General features: G+C 43.4%; 1 protein-coding gene and 1 pseudogene across 1 annotated transcript; both read left to right on the top strand.

Moving 5' to 3' along the window:
- Window positions 1-16,672: 16,672 nt before the first annotated feature.
- Window positions 16,673-18,385, top strand: LOC122668969 (annotated as a pseudogene).
- Window positions 18,386-21,078: 2,693 nt separating this feature from the next.
- On the top strand, window positions 21,079-22,493 carry LOC122668968 (aspartyl protease AED3-like). Its single transcript, XM_043865571.1, has 2 exons — window positions 21,079-22,415; window positions 22,448-22,493. Coding segments are annotated over exons 1-2 (1,323 nt in total). The 5' UTR covers window positions 21,079-21,093; the 3' UTR covers window positions 22,449-22,493.
- Window positions 22,494-23,379: the final 886 nt, after the last annotated feature.

The raw sequence follows: 23,379 nt of genomic DNA on the forward strand, positions 1-23,379 counted from the left end.
CTTTTTTTGCTGGGGCCTAGATGTAGGATTCTATTGAAACTTCCATACTGAAGCCTTCTGCCATTGAAGAGGACTGAGCGACAAAGCAATGTTATATATGATTTTATTGTAATTATTGGCATTGTTTACAACTTGTACTTGGTAATCATTAACGACACAATCACCGGCTACACAACGGGGAGAACCTCACCCCCTAAGATAAGAGGGTACCAAGCTGTCGTCTTCCTTGTCATCTCTATCATGTGGGTGACGGTGGATGGTATTTGATGATGAGTCAAATCCAAATTACATGTGGTAGTGAGGAAATCACCACTATGTCATGGTAGAGCCTAGTACATGTCTTATCCATATATATGATGAGGTGAAAAATGTTACTAACTAGTGTGGGTTATAATGGGAGAACCTGGACAATTTTGCTCTACTAGTGTGGGTTATAGTGGGAGAACCTGGACCATTTTGCTCTCTAGAATCTGGACCACACTTCATTCCATTGTAGGAAGGAAACTACTTCCCTTTCCTTTTTCAACCTCACACAAAAAGGTCACTCAGCTCCACCAACCTCTTTTCCCACAATGATCTCTCTCTCTATTCTTGTCGACTTGAGGAGCAGAAAGCAGAAGCAACCGAAGGGCCAAGAGAGGGACATCTGAGGCTATAAAATGGTTCCCGTGACAAACAGTTACACATCAATTAAATAGACAGAAGTAAGGATCAAAGTTTAAAAATAGAGAGAATGGAAGACAGAGACAGGGGACCAGAGAGACAAAATAGAATAGAAAAAGCTACTGCCAGTCAACTATAGCAATTGGCTGTCTTACCTTCTGTTAAGCATTTTTTCACGGGTGGCTCTTATCTCTTTTCCCCATCATTCGCCGGTCTTTGCGTTACAGATCCTTTGGAGCGTTATGGGTTGGAGGAAACCTGAGCTCCTCTTGTCGGCAATTTCTTTCTTCACTTTTTTTTGTTTCTCCTATTCCTAATCCATATACAGTAAAAGCTAAATACCCTACCCTTGCGGCCATTCCTCTTTACTCCCCATCTCTCTATTAGAATGTACGTGAAATCATGGAATTATCAAAGAAAGCTGGAAAAGGAAATCCACTTCTCACATTGGAAACTGTTTCCACGGGAGACCAATTCTCATGTGGATGTGTGTGACCTGAAACCGCAAGATTTCCTTAAATCATCTCATGATAAATACCTGGAACTGGCTCGATCAAGTCATCCTATAGTTACTTGTGAATTGTGATGGAAGTTTTATTAAAAATACCCTTGAAGCCAGATGGGTTGCTGCCATCATACTGGACCATGCATTTGTTTTGGCTGTTATAAATTATGGTTATGTAAGATGCAAACAGAATCGGCAAGAAGGGGGGGGGGATCCGGATCCTCTCTAATGAGGGGATCACCCAATGAGGCATCCAACTGCTGGGTTGTCGTACACACATCCTGGCATGCGTTAAATCAACATGCACGGCAGCCCAGCCATTGAATAGTTCATTGGGCGGAATGCTCATTGAAGAGGATCCAAATCCCAAGGGGAGTCTTGGAAAGGGTGCATAAAGCAAAGTCATTAGAAGTCACAACCGACAACATCTGGAATGATTGCAAGAAGATGGTGGATTGGATGGAGCAAAGCAAAGATTACTAGTGGCCATAGAAACTTTTCTCTATATTATGGGATATTAATTTCTGTTTTAACTAAACAATTCAATTTTATAAATATGATGAAAGTGGATAGAGCTTGGGTGGATGTAGCTCACAAGCTCTCAAATAATGCTGGAGTTTTGATCAGGACTATCACTAAGGCTTCGTTTGGATATTAAATCATTTGATTTATATAGTAAAACCTAGTGATAATGACTAGTTCAGTTGGGCAAATTAGATTCTTACTAAGGTAGTTGATTCCTTTCTTGGTATAAAGTTCTCTAGGTTGCACTGACAGAAAGGGTATCTCTAGACTTCACACCTAGTTGTGCCTTGTGGAATAATGAAGTCCTAGTTTTTTTAATTACTTAGTTGGCGAACTATTAAGGGCCTTGATGTCTACTTACGGAGTTTGAAAAGGATCATAATGTACGCGGCATTACCCCCACCTCGAAGACCTAAGTCAAACCCATCACCACTTTGGTACAATGGTCATTTGTTGGGCTCCATCTCCACCAAAATGGTGGAGTGGAAAAATCTCACCGTATCTATCATCTCACCCAAATGGTGAAGTGGAAAAAAGCCCATAGTATATATTGCGCCATGAAAATTTTCAAATACTTTTCTCTACCCAATCAAACACAAGGGTGTCGCAATCAGTATTCCCACCATTTCCCCCCTAAGATATCATTTTTGATCTTTCTTTGGCGCCATTCAATGTAGACCTAATTAAAAGTGGATTTAGAACCTTATCCCTCATAAGAAACCCAGATTCTATGGACCAGTTTGAAATAATTAAGCACAATAATCATATCTATAGATAGGCCCCACTATCATTATTAGAGAATTTTAGCGAGCAATGAGTGCATGCTTCTAATCTGTCCTTTAGTCTTGTTTGCTTGGTTGTTGTTAAAATGCCAGCTTGTTCAATGTCCCAGTACCAAACAAAAACTACTTAAACCTTTGAGATTTGAGAGTAAAAAAATCTTAGAAATTGTGAAGAAATGCTGTGGTCTTCAGTGTTACTAACCTTCGCAAGTGTCCGATCCCACTGTAAGAGGGTGTTTTACTTCATTTGCTGATGTAGCAATAGTGGGAAAAAGATTTTTTTTTTTCTAAATTTTTATTCTATTTTACATGCATTTAAATGGGTTTGTTATGGGGAAGGATTCTCCACGACGCTACTGTGGAAGGAATCTCCCACACTACATCCATGGTGGCATAAAGAAGGAATAATGCAATACACATAGAGGCCGTAAGATCAAGTATTTATGGATTGGTACAGACCAAAGGTAAACTGAATGATTAAACATTCGGTTAGAAAATGAATTCAAGGGCAAACCCATCAGCTATGAACTAATCAGGATCAGTATTGGATTGATATTGACTGAGGTTGATATGGAATTTTTTTTTAAAAAAATGTGAAGCCAAAATTGAATAGGATCGGATTTTTCTTCAACTATGGTGAATGAGAATCCATTTATCGCGAGTTAAAGCATAGACCCAAAAGAATATTGAGAGGGTAGTTTGAGAATTATACTAAAACTCTAGAGGGATGTGGGAAAATTTTCTCCAATTGGAAATGATTCATAACATCAAATGATTTAATGCTCTGCCACTGCTTTCCTTATTTATCACGGGACTACTACTTTACCTTCCCTTTGCTTGGGTGAGGAGCCAAGTAGGATGCTCTAAATGGTCAAGGATTTCACACATTGTTGGCTTTGAAGCTCAATGATATGATGATGTGAATAATAAGGGGGTCCAAAGTGTTTTACACGTCATTGAATAAACCTCCCTAATATTTCAAGTTTCAACCCTACAGCCATCTCCACATGGTAAGGGCAGGTTTGCTTTCTTTGTCTTCTTCTACTTCTTCTTCTTTTTTTTTTTGTTTTTTGTTTTATTTACCCCTATTGGTTAGTGTGGTGTCAAGCATTCTTCATCTTGTGATATTTTATCCAAAGAAATAACCAAGCTCCTTTAGTAGATGACCGCAGTCTTCAAGATTTCTAAAATTTTCAAGTTGGTCAATTCATCTGCAACTGATTTGTTTTTTTCATTGATTGGATGGAAATCTATGTTTTATATTCTGGGTCATTCTTAAAATTTATGATTAACCACTTTTTTTGCATTAGGTTGTGATTCTTCCATAGACACATCCATGGGTTCCTAGAGAATGTTCTTACTTTAAAATAATAAATTATTATCGCCAACAATCTAACACTACATAAGCTTTTTATAAAAAATAATAATAAAAAAAAGATTTTTTACAAGTTGGGTATGCGGTATTTTACTCAAGATTTAACCTCAGGTAGAGTTCAACAACTATTATCATTATGTAAAATTTTAAGGAAAAAGGACTCAATTCAAGAACGTGATTTTTACGCCCAGACATAAGATTGGACAAAATAATCACCCCATTTTCATGAAAGGTTGAAATTCCACCTAGTTGATGCTTCTACATGTGTTCTCAACGTAAGAGCCACACTTCCAAACAAAAAACCTCTTCCTCAAAATTTTTATTACAAATGGGATTTACAAATGATAATTAAAATACGATAAAAACACGTTGGAAAGATCAAAATACAAATGAGAAGAAGTATACTAGCTCAAAGGTTTTAAATACAAATGGAGAGAGTCTAACTTACAAGATGCGCAATGGCTGAATTGAACCACAAAATTTGACATTTGATCAATCAAGAGGATGATTTGATATCATTGATATCCATGGCTTGCTCATCAGTATATGTACCATCAAAGTGACAATATGACAATCACCATGTTGCCTACCTATGAGAGATATATTAACTATTCTACTTTTGCCCAACTTTTTCTTACAAATTAATAAAGAAGAGAGATAAACATAGAAAGAACTTAATTTCCGATCAAAGTACACATAAATTTAAATTTTTTAAAAAAAATAGGAATTAATTCAACATTCATTTAATGTGGCATATCACCATTTTAAGTTATCAGTTGAATATTACCAAATAAGTCCTTAAATGCTCTTTCCTTTCTAGTGAATATTGCATTCATGGTCTTACCAAAAAAAAATATTGCATTCATGGTAACTTGTATTTCGTACTCGACCTGTTCTATAGGATCTCAAATATAACATATAAACTTTCTATCAAAAATAAAAATATAACATATAAAATAATGGGAGAAGGTTTTTGCCGCACCGTCAATGTAGGAAAATCTTTCGTAACATACCAATAGCGGTACAAAGACTATTTATATGGTCCCACACGGTAAGGAGAGAAAATAGAAATTAATTTAAAAAAAAATTATGTGAGAGAGCACACACAATGCATTAATTGTCAGGAAAATTTTTCATAAAAAAGAAAAGATTCTCTGAGTAAGAGATATAGAGTACACCAACGAGATATAATAAAACAATATGAGGGTATCCAAGTCATTCATGCAAGGATAGGGAGATAGCTACAGAGGTGATAGTCTCTTTTGCCCAGTAATTCAGAGAACTTTTTTTCAATAAAATATAATCATTTAATAAAAGACACATCAATGGAAACACAGGTATAGACTATGGTAGAAGTTATAAGAATAATCATAAATTATTTATTAAGTAATTTGCAAAAAGTATGAACCCAAGGGTGCGTTTGAGATTTGTAGTTAGATTTCCTGTTGGCTGTTAGATTAAATAAATTTTCATGAACGAAGGGAAGTAATTAAGGGGGAAAAAGAGAAAAGCATAACCTTTTTTATGGATTTGTTTAAACCTTTTACGGGTTCCAATGTTTCTTTCTCCCCTTCCCTATTGCGGTATGCCATCCTAAAAGAAAGAAAGAAAGAAATTAACAAAAAAGATAAGCCTCTGACGGACTGTGACAGTCAAAGACAATGAAAGATGAGCTATCATGTGCATCTAGTGCGTATACATGTTCTAGTGCATAGTGGTACCACTCCATTATGTCCTCTCCAAGTGATACAATTTAGGGGTTAAAATAAAAAGGTGACAATTTACGGTTCAAAATAAGGTAATGGATTTTTGAGTAGGAAAATAACATCTTGGGCATGAGATTTGCTTGGTTGTGTAATCCAACATGGGGTTAATGAGCATGTGAAGGGCATCAATATAGATGAGATTTTTTATTTGAAAAAGGGTTTGATAGTAAGTTCATATGCTCTTATGTCTAAGTGTAAGAGCCACATGATCAAACAGCATATTTTGTCCTTAATGTCTTTTATAGTTAAACCCAACTCGAGTAAAAAATTCAACCAAATAACTCTTCATGAAATTTAAAATCTTATAATATATATATTGAGAAAGAGAACGGTACTTGGTCGCGTGCGGTACCCGTCCCTTGTGCCCAGACATAGGCTTGTGCAAAATGACCACCATGCCCTTTGATGAGTCATAGAATCCCCCAACCAACCAAAAGCTACCACGTAAACGTATTGGAACTAAATCCGAGGCCGAGGCTGAGCACTGAGACCGAGGCCGAGGCCGAGCACTGAAGCCAAGGCCGAGGTCGAGCACTGAAGCCGTGATAGGGCATAAAATCACCTCACTAATTAGAAGTCGCCACGTGGCCGACCGAGGTTAGTCCAAGAACCGAATCGAGCCGAGCAGAAATCGGGCCGACCCGATCTCCGATAGGTCACCCGACCGAGCGGAGCTCACACAAGTCGCCGGCCGAGGCCGAGCTCACACAAGTCGCCCATAAACTCCCGATCGAGCATACACAGACAACCTAGGCCGAGCTAATCGCCGAGACCGACCTCTCGAGCCGACCTCCCGTGCCGAGGTGATTGCCAAGACCGACCTACCAGGCCGACCTCCGAGGCCGAGCCCTCCTCCACAGAAGCTACCATAGCGCCCCACAGGGATCGCAGGGCCACGTCGCACATCCCGAGAATCAAGGGATAAGGATCGAGCCACGATCCCAGCCGCAATACGAAATCACACTTTACATGGACTCTTGCCTTAATAAGAGCCCGACCCCGAAAATAGCTCTCCACTCCGCCTACGGAGAGAGCATTCCAAAAGAATGACTCCTACCATACTAGGACTCTCCCAACCGCCTCATCTCATCCTCACTCTATAAATACCCAGGTATGAAGCACCATTTCGGATCTTGCTTTCACTATGCGATTCGCTTATTGTATTGGAGACCGACTTGAGCGTCGGAGAGTCCTTGGCGAGCCACACCGGCTCTCTTGTGCTCATCGCTTGTTTTTGCGGGCTCATCCGTAGGCGAACCGAGCATCGGAGGTTTTCACCCACAACAGATTTGGCACCGTCTGTGGGAACGACATCAGCAAGTCCTTGTCATTTCTACCAACCTCAAGAGCAACAACAATGGTGCACACGAGATCAGGTCAACATGGCTCAACCTCTCGAGGAGATGAGCTACAACCTAATAGGCAGGCGAGACAATCGCCACCCCCGGAGACGTCGCGGCAAGGGGCGGCAGAAGACCCCCACAGGGGGAGGTGCTTCGCGCAATGCGGGTACGTCAATCCCACGCCACCGGGAACAGGGGGCAATGGGGAAGTGTCACTGGACGCGGCGGCGGAGACCAAACTCGGAGCCGAGCCAAATGGGCTGAACTTGCCGCCACCACCACTTTTGCCGAGAGTTTGGATCCCGAAGGGCCGGCGAATAATCGACGAGTGTCATGGATTTGCAATTGCGGATGCTTCAAACTAACGAGATGTTGCGCACCTTCATGACCCGGATGGCTCAGGGCGGGCTAATGGGTCAGCCACCGATCGCGCCTTCCGGGCACTCGCACGTGAAATGGAAGATCCACGGTAGCACGGTGATCGACAAAGGGCCAAACTTAGCCGAGCCGTGTCATCCCATCCCCAAGGCCGAAGAACTCCACCTCCACGACAAAGTGGGAGTAATCGGCGAGATGAGCAAGGACATCGTCGAAGCCCGAGGGCCGTAGAGGACATCGAGCCAGCAGGTCACCGCAGAGATTGATCTTTTGGATGACTCGATGACGGTAAAGGACCGAGGAGACACCAAGATCGACGTGAAGAGCCCCGAGTACGACGTGCTATAAAGGAAGAAGAGGATTCTCGCCATAGCCCTCGGACGAAGTCCACTTCGCCAGAGAGATGGACGAAGGAGCCCACATGAGTCCGACCACGTAGATGACGTGCGCGCTAGGAGAAGTAATGTTGGCCGAGCGACCATAATGGCCGGCCTCGTCAACACGAGCGAGAGGATCAGTTGGTCGACCTCATTAGGATGAGTGGCCACCATAACGCCACCGACTTCAAAGAAAAAGCGCAAGACCCCATCCGAGCAGAGGAACAAAATGGTCGAGCTCTAGAGTCGAAATGGAGAAAAAGCTAAGGGAGCTGATCGAGCAAGTTGAAGGGCTTAAGAAACAAGCAACTTCGGATGCCTACTCACTGGTCGCGTATCACCCCTATCCGCCTAAGATCATGACATCACCGCTTCCGGTAGGGTTCAAACCACCTCCCTTTAACCGGTATGATGGGACTATCGACCCGATCGACCACATCAACTACTTCAACGCAATGATGACCATGTACGGCGGGATCGAGATTGTTTCTTGTCGAGCTTTCCCTCGTCCCTAAAGGGTGCGGCAACTTCTTGGTTCTCATGGCTACCACCGAACTCTATTACAAGCTTTGCCCAACTTTGCCGAGCCTTCGTCACGCGCGTTTCCAAAGTAGCATGAAGCATAAGAAGACGACGGTGAACCTCCTCGCGTGAAATGAGGTCGGACGAGCCGATCCGATCGTACTTCTATCGGTTCAATAAAGAATCCCTGGATGAGGCCACAACTTACACCACGATGAGCAATGGACTTACACATGAAGACCTGATCAAGGACTTGGCTCGAAAGTCGACCAAAAGTTATGGCCGAGCTCCTTGACGTGTGTAACGAGTTTGCGAACATGGAAGACGTTCTCCAAGCACACAAGGGGAATGAAAATGAGGGAGAGAAGAAAAGGTCAGCAACCGATGATCGAAGGGATGAAAAGGACCAAGATCGACCGCAGAGCCGAGAGCTCGGACCGAGCTCGTAGTCCCGAGTACACTCCCTTAAATAGGTCGCGAGAAGGAAATTTTGATGCAAATTCAAGACGCACGGGTACATATGCTAACCTCGACCGATGCAAGCCGGATCATCCCGAAACCCCAACAAGTACTGCCTATTCCACAAGGACGAAGGCCACGACACCGAGGAGTGCTACCGTGAAACGAGAAATCTAAGAGCTAGAGCAAGGCACTTGAAGAGGTACATCAAGGGGAGCCGAGAAGAACGTGGAAGTCGACGACTCAAGACCGCGATCAAAGGAAGTCCGAGCCGAGGTCCGAGAGCCTGGAGGATCGAGCGCGACGAGGACAAGGTCTCGAGCCAAAAGAAGGATGACGGATCTGGGCCGTGCAATGAGAAAGGAGCTCCCATATACACCATCCTCGGAGGGCCCGGACATGAATCCACCCAAAAAGCCAAGGCGAATGCACGATGCGTCGGAGTCGCAGAGATGCCGAGCAAAAGGCCGAAGGTGACGATCTCCTTCTCTCGAGGCCGACCTCGAAGGTATAAGTTTACCTCATGATGATGTTTTGGTGGTACAGGTAGAAATAGCGAGGAGACCTGTTCAACGGGTATTGATCGATACAGGAGCATCCGTGGATCTTATGTCGCCGGACGTGTATCAACAGCTCGGCTTTGGGGATGAGGCGCTCAAACCGAAGCCACCTCACCCCAGGGATTCTCGGGGCCGCCGCCATGATTAAGGGTCGATAGACCTCCGGTCACGTTCGGGCAAGCTCCATACCAAGCTTACGATCCAAGTCAAGTTCATAGTGGTACGGTCGGTGGTGGCCTTCAACGCCATACTTGGTCGCCCATCGCTCACCGCCCTCTAAGCTATCATCTCGTCAATACACTTGAAGATGAAATTCCCCACAGAGAACGGCATCGGAGAAATCCGAGGTGATCAAAAGAGAGCTCAAGAGTGCTACGCCACCTTTGTAAAGCAAAACAAAGGAAATGTCCGAGGAATGGCTATATGCGTTGAGCACCTCCACGAAGACTAGCGGGATGAGCTCACCAAAAGGCGCGGAAGGCCCGTGGAAGACCTCATCCTGTTCTCCCTTAGTGACGAAGACCCAACAAAGACGCAGTGCGGGGCCTTGGAACTCAAAAAATTTGAAGAAATTTTTCAAGAATTTTCTTAAGTATTACGCTTCGGCACACTCATGACAAGCATTTATGTATTCGGCTTCAACCTCGACATTCTTGATTCAATGAAATAAAGTCTTTTCTCCACTTGCTTAGCGCACTTGTAACACGCCGAGTGGACCAAGTCGTAAGACCGGTCCTCATAGACTGGCCGACCTCAAAGACCGACCCTCATAGGACTAAGGCAACCAAGTCGTAAGATCGGTCCTCATAGACTCGACCGACCTCGAAACCGACCCCTCATAGGTCGACAACTAAGTCGTAAGACCGGCCCTCATGGACCTGTCCGCCTCAAAGATCGACCCTCATAGGTCGGCAACCAAGTCGTAAGACCGGTCCTCATAGACCTGGCCGACCTCAAAGACCGACCCTCATAGGTCGGCAACTAAGTCGTAAGACCGATCTTCATAGACTCGGCCGACCTCGAAGACCGACCCTCATAGGTCGACAACCAAGTCGTAAGATCGGTCCTCATAGACTGGCCGACCTCTAAGACCGACCTCATAGGTCGGGCAACCAAGTCGTAAGACCGGTCCTCATAGACCTGGCTGACCTCAAAGACCGACCTCATAGATCGGCAATCAAGTCATAAGACCAGCCCACAAAGATCGGCCGACGTCCTCAACCAACAAGAGCAAACTCTCCCCATGGCCGAGTGAACAAAGTCTAAAACTAAGCTAAGGCATTGCGCTCGCCTATGGAGGTTACTCGACCACAACATCAAATGGAACAACATACACAAGGAAAAGAAGGCTAAAATTGTTGAGCTAAAACAGTTAGACAAATTTTGAGAAACAAAATTTTCATTGATTAAAGAGCCATCGCTCGGCACAGACATAGAGAGGTAGCTCGGCCCGGTACATACCAAAAAAAAAAAGAGGAAGAGTTCAGCGTGATTCAACGATCCAAATCAAAAGACGGTTCAAAATCCCGAGCATCATCATTACGCAGAGTAATGTGGCACCGACACCCCAACCGACAAACAAGACAACGTCAAATCGCCAAGGAAAAGAGCTCGGACTTAGCCTCGAACGCAACGTAAGCGGATGAAAGATGACACTCATCAAGGACGAGCCGAGCCTTGATGAGTGGGGGCCTGTGATGCGTCATAGAATCCCCCAACCAACCAAAAGCTACCACGTAAATGTACTTGGAATCGAATCCGAGGCCGAGGCCGAGCATCAAGCCGGGCCAAGGCCGAGGCCGAGGCCGAGCACCGGCCGAGGCCGAGGTCGAGCACTAAAGTCGAGGCCGAGGCCTAGCACCGGCCGAGGTCGAGGCCAAGCACCGAAGCCGTGATAGGGCATAAAATCACCTCACCAATAAGAAGTCGCCACGTGGCCGACCGAGGTCAATCCAAGAACCGAATCGAGCCGAGCAGAAACCGGGCCGACCCGATCTCCAAAGGTCACCCGACGCAGTCGAGCTCACACAAGTTAGCCAAGGTTGAGGCCGAGCTCACACAAGTCAGCCATAAACTTCGACCGAGCATACATAGGACAACCTAGGCCCACCGATCGGCGAGACCGACCTAACAGACGACCTCTCAAAGCCGACCTCCCAGTGCCGGGGTGATCGCAAGACCGACCTACTGTGCCGACCTCCTAGGCCGAGCCCTCCTCCACGTGGTTACCATAGCGCCCCACCGGGGATCACGGGCCACGTCAAGACATCCCAAGAATCACGAGATAAGGATCGAGCCACGATCCTGTGGCAATACGAAATCACACTTTATATGGACTCTTACCTTAATAAGAGCCCGACCCCAAAAATAGCTCTCCACTCCGCTCTACGCTAGAGAGCCTTCCAAAAGAATGACTCATACCATACTAGGACTCTCCCAACCGCCTCATCTCATCCTCACTTTATAAATACCTGTGTATGGAGCACCATTCCGGATCTTGCTTTCACTATGCATTACGCTGTGCATTGGAGACTGACTTGAGCGTCGGAGAGTCCTTGGCCGGAGCCACACCGGCTCTCTTGTGCTCATCGCTTGGTTTTGAGGCTCATCCGTGGCGAACCGAGCATCGGAGGTTTTCACCCGCAACACCCTTAGAGATTTTTGCCTTTCCATTGGGGCATGGCGGTCATTTTGCACAGCCTTGTGTTTGGTGTAGGGGCTACGCACCACACATGACCAAGTAGCATTTTTTCTCTCATATATATTATAAAAGTGAGAGAGAGAGAGAGAGATTAATTTCTTAAGGAAAAAATTACGTTGTCTGGTCATGTGGTTCTGGCACCCAAAGTCTAGACACAGGAGCATACAAATTTATCACTCCATCCCTATGAAATAAAAAATTCCATTCAAATAGATGTTCATGCTTACTCTCAATGACCCACATATTGATGCAGGGGTTACACAACCAATCAGCATCTGTTGCCCAAACTTTAATATGCATAATATACACCAATTCACCTTGCTTACCCTTTGGTCATTGGTCTTCAAAGATGAAAAGTTTTTGAATTATTGCTGGGGAGCTATTTTAAGATTTTGTCATTTTGACCTTCCTCTAACCCATAGCAACACATGTCACCAAAATTCGTAAGCACATATTATTCCAGAGAAATCTTTGGATGAGTCATGAAGTTATGCTATTGGAAGCTGCCAATGGGTTCTACTGGTAAGGTCTGTAGGTCTGTTTGTCTTAAAGTATAATTTTTTTCAGAAATATTTTAGAAGTAAAAGAAAATTTTATTAGAAAAAAAAAAAAAACAGAAATATATATTTTTTTTAAAGAAAACAAGGCAAAATCTTCTTGGCAGATCGTCTTTAATTTATATTTTATTTATTGAAGGTGGGCCTACAATGATACTAATATCTGCAAACTGGTTATTAAATAGTTAATGCTAATAATAGTTGTGATGCAAGAGTTAATGTGATGAGAGTGTTGAGAACTTGAGATATTAACACCCTTCATTCATGTGTCATCATACCACCATACTTCTTCCTTTTAATTGATAGATTTATTCTCCCATTAAAAAAATAAAAGTTTATTCTCAAATATAATAGGATAGAATAGAATATCCTCTCTTCTACTTCAGTATCTTTTTCAAGACCCAAAACACACTCCTAGTTAAATGACAAATCATGTTTGCATCATATAGAAAAAAAAAATAAGATTTTTTCCAAAAGAATTTTTTCATCTTCGAAAGCACATTGAAGTTTCTATGTGTGAGTTTTGATGCCATTTGTTGGGATCTCGGTAGAAGTCATTCTTAAAGGTTTGCCGTTAAGAATAGGGTATTCAATAAATTTTTATATCGGGCTATTCACATTAGATATGAGATCAATTCCTTTTGCGTTAAACCCCTACAATCTCTCTCTCTCTCTCTCTCTCTCACACACACACACACACACACACACAGCTTTTGCATTGTTTATAGGATAATTGAGTTGTCTCGTCGTCCTTCATTTCCAGAGAAGATTCAACCAAAGCAGTGAATGAGTCTCCTTCTGTGGAGCATCCTTAAAATTTGTGGTGTTTTAACAAAGGAGAAAAGAATTCTGTGGAAGAGTGTGTGTTCTGCATCCAAATACAAAGGGGGCGAAATGATTCTCAACCCCCCCCTCCCATAAAAGGCAATAATGATCACCTTGTTGATGTCTTTGTGCATGCTCCCATTGACCCCCACACATGCACAGGAGCCATGCTCCCCCCATAGAGAATTCTTCCCTTTTTAATTAAATAAACAAAATTTTTGCTGTTGTGTCAAGAAATCGCTCGGTGGTCCCTCGAGTGTCTTAACTTGCAAAAGGACCAAGGTGACAAAGGAGAACCGGTGTGGTTCTGGCCTAGGACTCTCCGATGCCTAAGTTAGATCTCTCTGAACAAACAGACAAATGAATAGAGTTCAAGATGAGTTTGTGGGATAGAATACCTTCCCTTTTATAGTAGAGTATGGCGATGTGGAGAGTCCCAGTTCGATGGCGAGTGATCGTGTAGTTGATAGAGTCCCTGGGTAGCAGGGCTCTTCCTTAGTTGGTGGCCTCCTTAAGGGAGGTAGTGTCCCAGTGGGGTTGATGTCCTTAATAGAGAGACGCTTATATGTATTGGACAAGGTCCTCGGTGTTTGAGTCCGTCTGGGACTATGTGGCTGGTAGGTTGTGGCCTAGTGTCCTTGAGATGGTGTATGTCTTGTTGATGACGGTGGTAGTAGCCTGATCTTAGATCTTGGTGGTGGTCATGTCCCTGGGCCTGGTCTACGCCCGAGGTCCAGTCTGTGTCCGAGGTCCACGCTCGTGGCCTTGCCTGGGTCCGCACCCGTGGCCTTGCTTGAGTCAACGCCGACCGAGGCCTTGCGATCCGCGAGTGGCCATGCTCGCCCGAGGCCACGCTTGCTTGAGTCCGCGCATGCCCGAGGCCACGCCCGTGGTCCGCACCTGCTCTTCTCTGAGGCTGCGCCTGCCTGAGGCCACGCCAGTCTGAGGCAGCGCCTGCTTGAGTATGTGCCTACCCGACGCCACGCCCGTGATAGCACCTGCTTGGTAGCGCCCGCCAAGTCCGCACCCGTGGCCTCGCCTATGCCTGAGTCAGCACCCATGGTCGGGCCTGTCTGGTCCGCACCCATGGCCGCGCCTGTCTAGTCCGTGCCCATGGCCGCGCTTGTGGTTCACGTCGGAGTTGGTTCTCCATCGGGCCTGGGACGGTCCACCTCTTTAGGCTGGAATACGTGACGGCTCACGATTGACCAGTATGATTTTGGGTTTATCATCTGCATCACCTTCATAAATTATAGCTATTGTATAATTTTTTTTCCTGTGAAAGCTATTGTACAATCTTGGAGTCAAGGGTTACATTACTTAAGAATTGGTAATAAATAGAAATAATATCAATGTAAGATGGTATGAGTGTATGACACTATTAACTCTTCTAAGTCTATTTTGAATACCCATAATCCTTACACCAAAATAGAAAAAATACCCATAATCCATTAATGTGAATAACTCTCCACCCCACCCCCCACAAAAAAAAAAAAAAAAAAAAAGCTGCCCTTTACAATTTTATTTTTTTTGTTTTTGGATAGAAAACTCTCCTTTACATCACATCAAGGCTATCACAAGGTCTCATTAAATCTAAACTTTTCCTTACACACGTTTAGAAAGAAAAAAAGCTGTTGCCTTTGGATTCCATACACCTTTTTAGAAAGAAAAGCTGTGGATTTTGGGGATGTTTAAACCGTACAGTAGATCCCACTGTGATGCACTTGCTCCGGTCTTAGAGAAAAAGTAGAGTTAGATATTCCATTAATTAATCTTACTCACAAGTATGTGGAATTTTTATCACCTCCAATTTGCTGTCCGTTCCAATTCCCTCCAATCCCTCACATAGGAGCATAAATGACCACCCTACCCCATCTTGGGCAGTGTAATAACGATTCGTAGTCAAGATGACTGTGGGATTTTAGCTTAGAATCCTTAGATACATCGCTATATTCAATTATGATTCTAAACTATGACACATTTTAATCCCCAAAAAGACATTAATTATATAAAGTGGCATTAACCCTATTCATTCCCCTAGAATTATAATTCCATTGTCAGATCCTAGTCCTCCTATCATATAAAGCAATTGCCAAATTCTCGAGCCCATACCATTCTACCCCTTTACCCTCAAACCCTAAGATATATATTTTTTATTTTAGATAGGAAAAAAATAAAAATTCATTACTCGGGACAACCAGTTTCCCCCAAATTCCTTCGATCTAAAAACCGTTGTTGGATGTGAAAACTATTTCATAAAGTGACTTGAAAAGAGTGGGTTCTACCAATGTCTTGGTAATCCAAAGACTTTTCAAAAGAAATGCAAAAATTGCAATGCCAAGAACAAGAAAAAGAAATAATCAAATTAATTTTTTCTCCAGATACATCTTTGGTAAAATGAAGGACTGCAGAGATCTTCAATTTGACTAAGAACATAGTACTGTTGAAGAGTAACCTCAACAGGTTCTTTTGAGGAAAAGAACAGGAACCATTTTTTAAGATAAAAGAAAATTGCAAATTGTTTAACTAATTTGTGGATCCCTTCTTCATCGCCATCATCACTTATATAGTTGTGGTTGGCAATCCCTTGTAGTCATTAGGTGGTTAAGTAACTTCTCATCTCCATCACTTCACATTTGAATTTAAATTTGAACAATTGTAAATGATTACGTAATTGCACATAACCTCCTTCACCACCTTCCCACTTTGTTTTTTCAAATTCAAAGGAACCCATTTCATGGCATACTAGGTAGTTTCACAACTACCCACTTCTTTGAGAGTTGATTGTAACCACCTTGCTGACCGTTCGTCGATCACTGACCGTTTATCTATCATTGACCGTTTTTTGATCGACTAACCATTTTCAGTCATTGACCGTTTCTGACCGATTGACCTTTTTTTTTTTATCGTTTTCGTTCATTGACCGTTTTTGACCGTTTTCGATCATTGATTGTTTTTTAGCGTTTTCGGTCATTGATTGTTTTTTACTGTTTTCAATCTGACTGCTTCTGACTGTTTTCCAGTCATTTACTAACAAGTCAGTCTTTACATAAATAAATTTTGATCAATTTGACTATTGACCGAAATAGACCGAAAATAGGATCTAAACACAACCCCATCAGGGTCTCATAGACTTCCTGCAAAAGCAAACAAAAGGAATACAGTCTGTGACTCAAAGTGTTATATATTCTCTCCACTACTCTCTACTACTATTTCATTTCGTTCTCTCACCATCACCCACCATAAGTACACACTTCTCCAAACACTCCCTCACCACACTTCTCCTCTCTCACTCTCTCGCTTCCCTCCCCCAAGTCCCCAACCCATGGGGACAACACCACCACTCCCTCTGCTAGTCGCCTCCCTATCACTCTTAGCCCTTCTCTGCCTCTGCCCTTCTCTCAAGGATCCACCCTCAGTTGTGGTTCCTCCAACCTTCCAGGCTCCACCCTTGAAGTCATGCATGTCTACAGCCCCTGCTCACCTTTCCGCTCCAAGAAAGCCCTCTCTTGGGAACAATCTATCATTGACTTGGCTGCAAAAGACGATGCCCGTCTTCTCTATCTATCTAGCCTCGTCGCTCGCAGATCAATTGTTCCGATTGCCTCTGGCCGGCAGGTTATCCAGAGCCCAACCTACATTGTCCGGGTCAGGTTTGGCACACCGGCCCAGCCCATGTTTATGGCCTTGGATACCAGCAGTGATGTTGCTTGGATCCCCTGCACCGGCTGTGTAGGATGCTCTTCTGTCGTCTTCAACCCCAACCAAGTCAACAACTTATAAGCCAGTCGGGTGCTCCGCCCCGCAATGCACGCAGGTCCCAAACCCGACTTGCGGTGGTGCAGCCTGTTCATTCAATCTAACCTACGGCTCCTCCACCATCGCCGCCACCGTCTCACAAGACAGGCTAGTCCTCGCCACTGATCCTATCCCCGACTACGCCTTCGGTTGCATTAAAGCAGCCACCGGAATATCGGTACCCCCTCAGGGCTTACTCGGACTCGGTCGGGGCCCCATGTCACTACTCTCCCAATCCAAGTCCCTCTACCAGTCAACCTTCTCCTACTGCTCGCCCGATTTCCGGTCCGCTAACTTCTCCGGTTCACTCATACTCGGACCAATAGCTCAACCAATACGAATCAATTCACCCCACTCCTCAATAACCCAAGAAGGTCCTCCCTCTACTACGTCAACATGATCGGAATCAGCGTCTGTCGACGGCTAGTCAACATCCCGCCTAGCGCACTAGCTTTCAATCCGACAACCGGTGCCGGAACCATCTTCGACTCGGGCACGGTCTTCACTCGGCTAGTCCAACCGGCCTACATTGCCGTAAGAGACGAGTTCCGGCGGAGGATCAAGGCCGGACCGGTGTCATCGTTGGGTGGGTTCGATACCTGTTATATGCAGACGGTGGTGTCGCCGACCATGACGCTGCATTTTACGGGGATGAACGTGACTTTGCCGCAGGAGAACTTTTTGATACATAGTACGGCAGGGAGTATAACATGCTTGGCCATGGCAGCTTCGCCGAATAACGTGAATTCGGTGCTGAATGTGATAGCGAACATGCAGCAGCAGAATCACAGGTTGCTTTACGATGTGCCAAACTCGAGGTTGGGTGTGGCACCTGAACCCTGTACTCATTAATTGAAACATTTTGATACATAGTAAGTTCATATGCTCTTATGTCTAAGTGTAAGAGCCACATGATCAAACAGCATATTTTGTCTTTAATATCTTTTACAGTTAAACCCAACTCGAATAAAAAATTCAACCAAATAACTTCTCTTGAAATTTAAAAATCCTATAATATATATATTGAGAAAGAGAACGCTATTTGATCGCGTGCGGTACCCGTCCTTTGTGTCCAGACATAAGCTTATGCAAAATAACCACCATGTCCTTAGAGATTTTCATCTTTTCATTGGGGCGTGGCAGTCATTTTGCACAGCCCTGTGTTTGGTGCAGGGACTATGCACCGCACACGACCAAGTAGCATTATTTCTCTCATATATATTATAAAATTGAGAGAGAGAGAGAGAGATTAATTTCTTAAAGGAGCACTCGAATTTATCAATCCACCCCTATGAAATAAAAAATTCCATTGAAACAGATGTTCATGCTTGCTCTCAATGACCCAAATGTTGATGCAAGGGTTACACAACCAATCAGCATCTGTTCCCCAAAATTTAATATGCATAATATAAACAGATTCACCTTGCTTACCCTTTGATCATTGGTCTTCAAAGATGCAAAGGTTTTGAATTATTGCTGGGAGCTATTTTAAGATTTTGTCATTTTGACCTTCCTCTAACCCATAGCAACATATATAACCAAAATTCGTAAGCACATATTATTTCAGAGAAATCTTTGGGTGAGTCATGACGTTATGCTATTGGAAGTTGCCAATGGGTTCTACTGGTAAGGTCTGTAGGTCCGTTTGTCTTTAAAGTACAATTTTTTTCAGAAATATTTTAGAAAGTAAAAGAAAATTTTATTAGATTAAAAAAAAAAAATATATATATATATATTTTTTAAAGAAAACAAGGTAGAATCTTCTTTAATTTATATTTTATTTATTGAAGGTGGGCCTACAATGATATTAACCCACTAAGATCTGCAAACTGGTTATTAAATAGTTAATGCTAATAATAGTAGTGAGTGATGCAAGAGTTAATGTGATGAGAGTGTTGAGATATTAACACCCTTCATTCATCTGTCATCAGACCACAATACTTCTTCCTTTTAATTGATAGATTTATTCTCTCATTAAAAAAATAAAAGTTTATTCTCAAATAGAATAGGATAGAATAGAATATCCTCTCTTCTACTTCAGCATCTTTTTCAAGCCCCGAAACATACTCCTATCTAAATGACAAATCATGTTTGCATCATATAGAAAAAAATTAAGAATATTTTCATCTTCGAAAGCATATTGAAGTTACTATGTGTGAGTTTTGATGTCATTTGTTGGGAACTCGGTAGAACTCATTCTTAAAGGTTTACTGCTAAAAATAGGGTATTCAAATACGTATAAACTTTTATATCGGGCTATTGACATCAGATATGAGATCGATTCCTTTCGTGTTAAACCCCTACAATCTCTTTCTCTCTTTCACACACAGACAGTGCTTTTGCATTGTTTATAGGATAATTGAATTGTCTTGTCGTCCTTCGTTTCCAGAGAAGATTCAACCAAAGTAGTGAATGAGTCTCCTTCTATGAAGCATCCTTAAAATTTGTGGTGCTTTAACTAAGGAAAAAAAATTTTGTGGAAGAGTGTGCGTCCTGCATCCAAACACAAAGGAGGCAAAATGACTGGCTCACCCCCCTCCATGAAAAGCAATAATGATCGCCTTGATGATGCCTTCGTGCATGCTCCCATTGGCCCCCCATATACACAGGAGCCAAGTTCTCCCCACAGAGAATTCTTCCCCTTTTAATTAAATAAACAAAATTGCTGCATCACCTTCATATATTATAGCTATTGTACAATCTTGGAGTCAAGGATTACATTACTTAAGAATCGGTAATAAATAGAAGGGAAAAAGTTCTCTGTTCGGGAGTGTGGCCTACGCCAACACTCCCATGAGTCCATCTCTTTCTTCCCAATGTGAAAAGACACTTTTAACCCCCTATTTTAAGGAGGAGAGAGATAGACACATGGGAATGCTGGCGTAGACCACACTCCCATACAAAAAACTGTTTCCCTAAATAGAAATAATATCAATGGAAGATGGTATGACACTATTGACTCTTTTAAGTCTATTTTGAATACCCATAATCCTTACACCAAAAAAGGAAAAATACCTATAATCCATTAATGCGAATACCAAAAAAAAAAAAGGTCTCATACACATCAAGGCTATCACAAGGTGTCATTAAATCTAAACTTTTCCTTACACTGGTTCAGAAAGAAAAAAAACTGTTGCCTTCGGATTCCATACACCCTTTTAGAAAGAAAAGCTGTGGACTTTGGGGATGTTTAAACCGTACAGTAGATCCCACTGTGATGCACATGCTCCCGTATTAGAGACAAAGTAGAGTTAGATATTCCATTAATTAATCTTACTCACAAGTCACAAGTGTGCTGTGGGGTTACCATCCCACTACACTAACAATATATATATATATATTTGCTTCTTGAAAAATGAAAATGAAATAAAGTTACAAAATCATCATCTTCATACGCGTCTACAACTCTATTTTAATTCACCATGCGTATTAGGTTAAAAGGAGGGATTATTGACTGACTAGTAGTCAAGATGACTCTGGGATTTTAGCTATATTCAATTATGATTGCAAGTTATGATACATTTTAGTTCCCAAAAAGACATTAATTATATAAAGTGGCATTAACCCTATTCATCCCCCTATAATTATTATTCCAGTGCCAGATCCTAGTCCTCCTATCATTATAAAGCAATTGCCAAATTCTCAAAAGCCCATACCATTCTACAGTCCCTTTACCCCCAAACCCTAAAATATTTTTTTATTTAAAAAAAATAAAAATTCATACCCCATAAAAAGGTGGGGACAACCCCATGAGGGTCTCATAGACTTCCTGCAAAAGCAAACAAATGGAATACAGTCTGTGACTCAAAGTGTTAGCTATTCTCTCCACTACTCTCTACTACTATTTCATTTCGTTCCCTCACCATCACCCACTATAAGTACACACTTCTCCAAACACTCCCTCACCACACTTCTCCTCTCTCTCTCTCTCGCTTCCCCCCCCCAAGTCCCCAAGCCATGAGGACAACACCACCACTCCCTCTGCTAGTCCTCTCCCTATCACTCTTAGCCCTTCGCTGCCTCTGCCCTTCTCAAGGATCCACCCTCAGTTGTGGCTCCTCCAACAATGAAGGCTCCACTCTTGAAGTCATGCATGTCTACAGCCCTTGCTCACCTTTCCGCCCCAAGAAAGCCCTCTCTTGGGAACAATCTATCCTTGACTTGGCTGCAAAAGACGATGCCCGTCTTCTCTATCTATCTAGCCTCGTCGCTCGTAGATCAATTGTTCCGATTGCCTCCGGCCGGCAGGTTATCCAGAGCCCAACCTACATTGTCCGGGTCAGATTTGGCACACCGGCCCAGCCCATGTTTATGGCCTTGGATACCAGCAGTGATGTTGCTTGGATCCCCTGCACCGGCTGTGTAGGATGCTCTTCCGTCGTCTTCAATCCCACCAAGTCAACAACTTATAAGCCAGTCGGGTGCTCCGCCCCGCAATGCACGCAGGTCCCAAACCCGACTTGCGATGGTGCCGCCTGCTCATTCAATCTAACCTACGGCTCCTCCACCGTCGCCGCCACCATATCACAAGACAGGCTAGTCCTTGCCACCGATCCTATCCCCAACTACGCCTTCGGTTGCATTAAAGCAGCTACCGGAAACTCGGTACCCCCTCAGGGCTTACTCGGACTTGGTCGGGGCCCCATGTCACTTCTCTCCCAATCCCAGTCCCTCTACCAGTCAACCTTCTCCTACTGCTTGCCCGACTTCCGGTCCGCTAATTTCTCCGGTTCACTCCGGCTCGGACCAGTAGCTCAACCAATACGAATCAAATTCACCCCACTCCTCACTAACCCAAGAAGGTCCTCCCTCTACTATGTCAACATGAACGGAATCAGCGTCGGTCGCCGGCTAGTCAACATCCCGCCGAGCGCACTAGCTTTCAATCCAACAACCGGTGCCGGAACCATATTCGACTCGGGCACGGTCTTCACTCGGTTGGTCCAACCAGCCTACATTGCCGTAAGAGACGAGTTCCGGCGGAGGATCAAGGCCGGACCGGTGTCATCGTTGGGTGGGTTCGATACCTGTTATATGCAGACGGTGGTGTCGCCGACCATAACGCTGCATTTTACGGGGATGAACGTGACTTTGCCGCAGGAGAACTTTTTGATACATAGTACGGCAGGGAGTATAACATGCTTGGCCATGGCAGCTTCGCCGGATAATGTGAATTCGGTGCTGAATGTGATAGCGAACATGCAGCAGCAGAATCACAGGTTGCTTTACGATGTGCCAAACTCGAGGTTGGGTGTGGCACGTGAACCCTGTACTCATTAATTGAAACTTTGAAAGAGACACATAGAGGGAGAGAGAGAGAGAGACTGTGAAGCTTGTGAGCATTTGTTGTTGTTTGTGTGGTTTTGAGGATGTTTTGTCGGTGGGAATGGAAGATTATAAGGGGTGTGTGGTTTTGTTGTAGTTTTTGTCATTTCTTGCACTGCGTTTGTTTATTTGGATTGATTGGCATCTCTCCCAGAGTCCCATTCATTGGATGCTTTTGGGTAATTGACCTTTAAAAAGGGGTGGAAGGATTCAAGAATGGACTGGAAGATTAGCTTAAGATTGAATTAGGACATCAACTTATTAAAAGTGTTATACTAGAACCTTTTTCACTAAAAATGGATTTGGGTATCTTCTCCATATATTTTGTCAATTTCAATGTGATATGAATTTATTTCAAGTGATCTAGCCTATACATTTTACCTCCTCCCCCCAAAGAAAAAGGATTTCAGTATCCTTTAGAATTAGGAGTATAAGTTCCATAACCCAAGAGAATGGATCATCTGCATGTATCAACAGGTGAACGTACATGTGCGAGCCAACAACCGCCTATCTTATTTTTGGCCAACAAGAGGAGAAGGGATTTCTATAAAAACAAAATTAAAATATGATTGACTCTCACTTGTACGTTCATCTATTGATATGTGCAAAGGGGAGGAACCGAACTCATAACGCAAGCCCCCTCCCCCACCAAAAAGAAAATGAATAGTATTGATTTATTATTATTATTTTGGTGCTAAGCCCCACACAGGCCACACAATGACACACTTAGGGTGGGGACAAAAAGGCAAGGCGCATGGGTCACACTTGTTATTATATTACTATTATTTCAAGAAGGATGGGGATGTGAGAATCCAGCTCTTGAGATCCAATTGTCTATCCGCATATATGCCACTGAAGTAGAAGCTAATCTAGGGTACATTCAATATTTTAATTGCGTTTGTGTTTGATGTTTAATTA

The sequence above is a fragment of the Telopea speciosissima genome, chromosome 7 (genome assembly GCF_018873765.1).
Source record: "Telopea speciosissima isolate NSW1024214 ecotype Mountain lineage chromosome 7, Tspe_v1, whole genome shotgun sequence".
Lineage (NCBI taxonomy): Eukaryota > Viridiplantae > Streptophyta > Magnoliopsida > Proteales > Proteaceae > Telopea > Telopea speciosissima.

What these genes read in the sequence shown, in the direction of transcription:
- LOC122668968 (XM_043865571.1), top strand. Translation starts at nt 21,094, where the DNA reads ATGAGGACAACACCACCACTCCCTCTGCTAGTCCTCTCCCTATCACTC.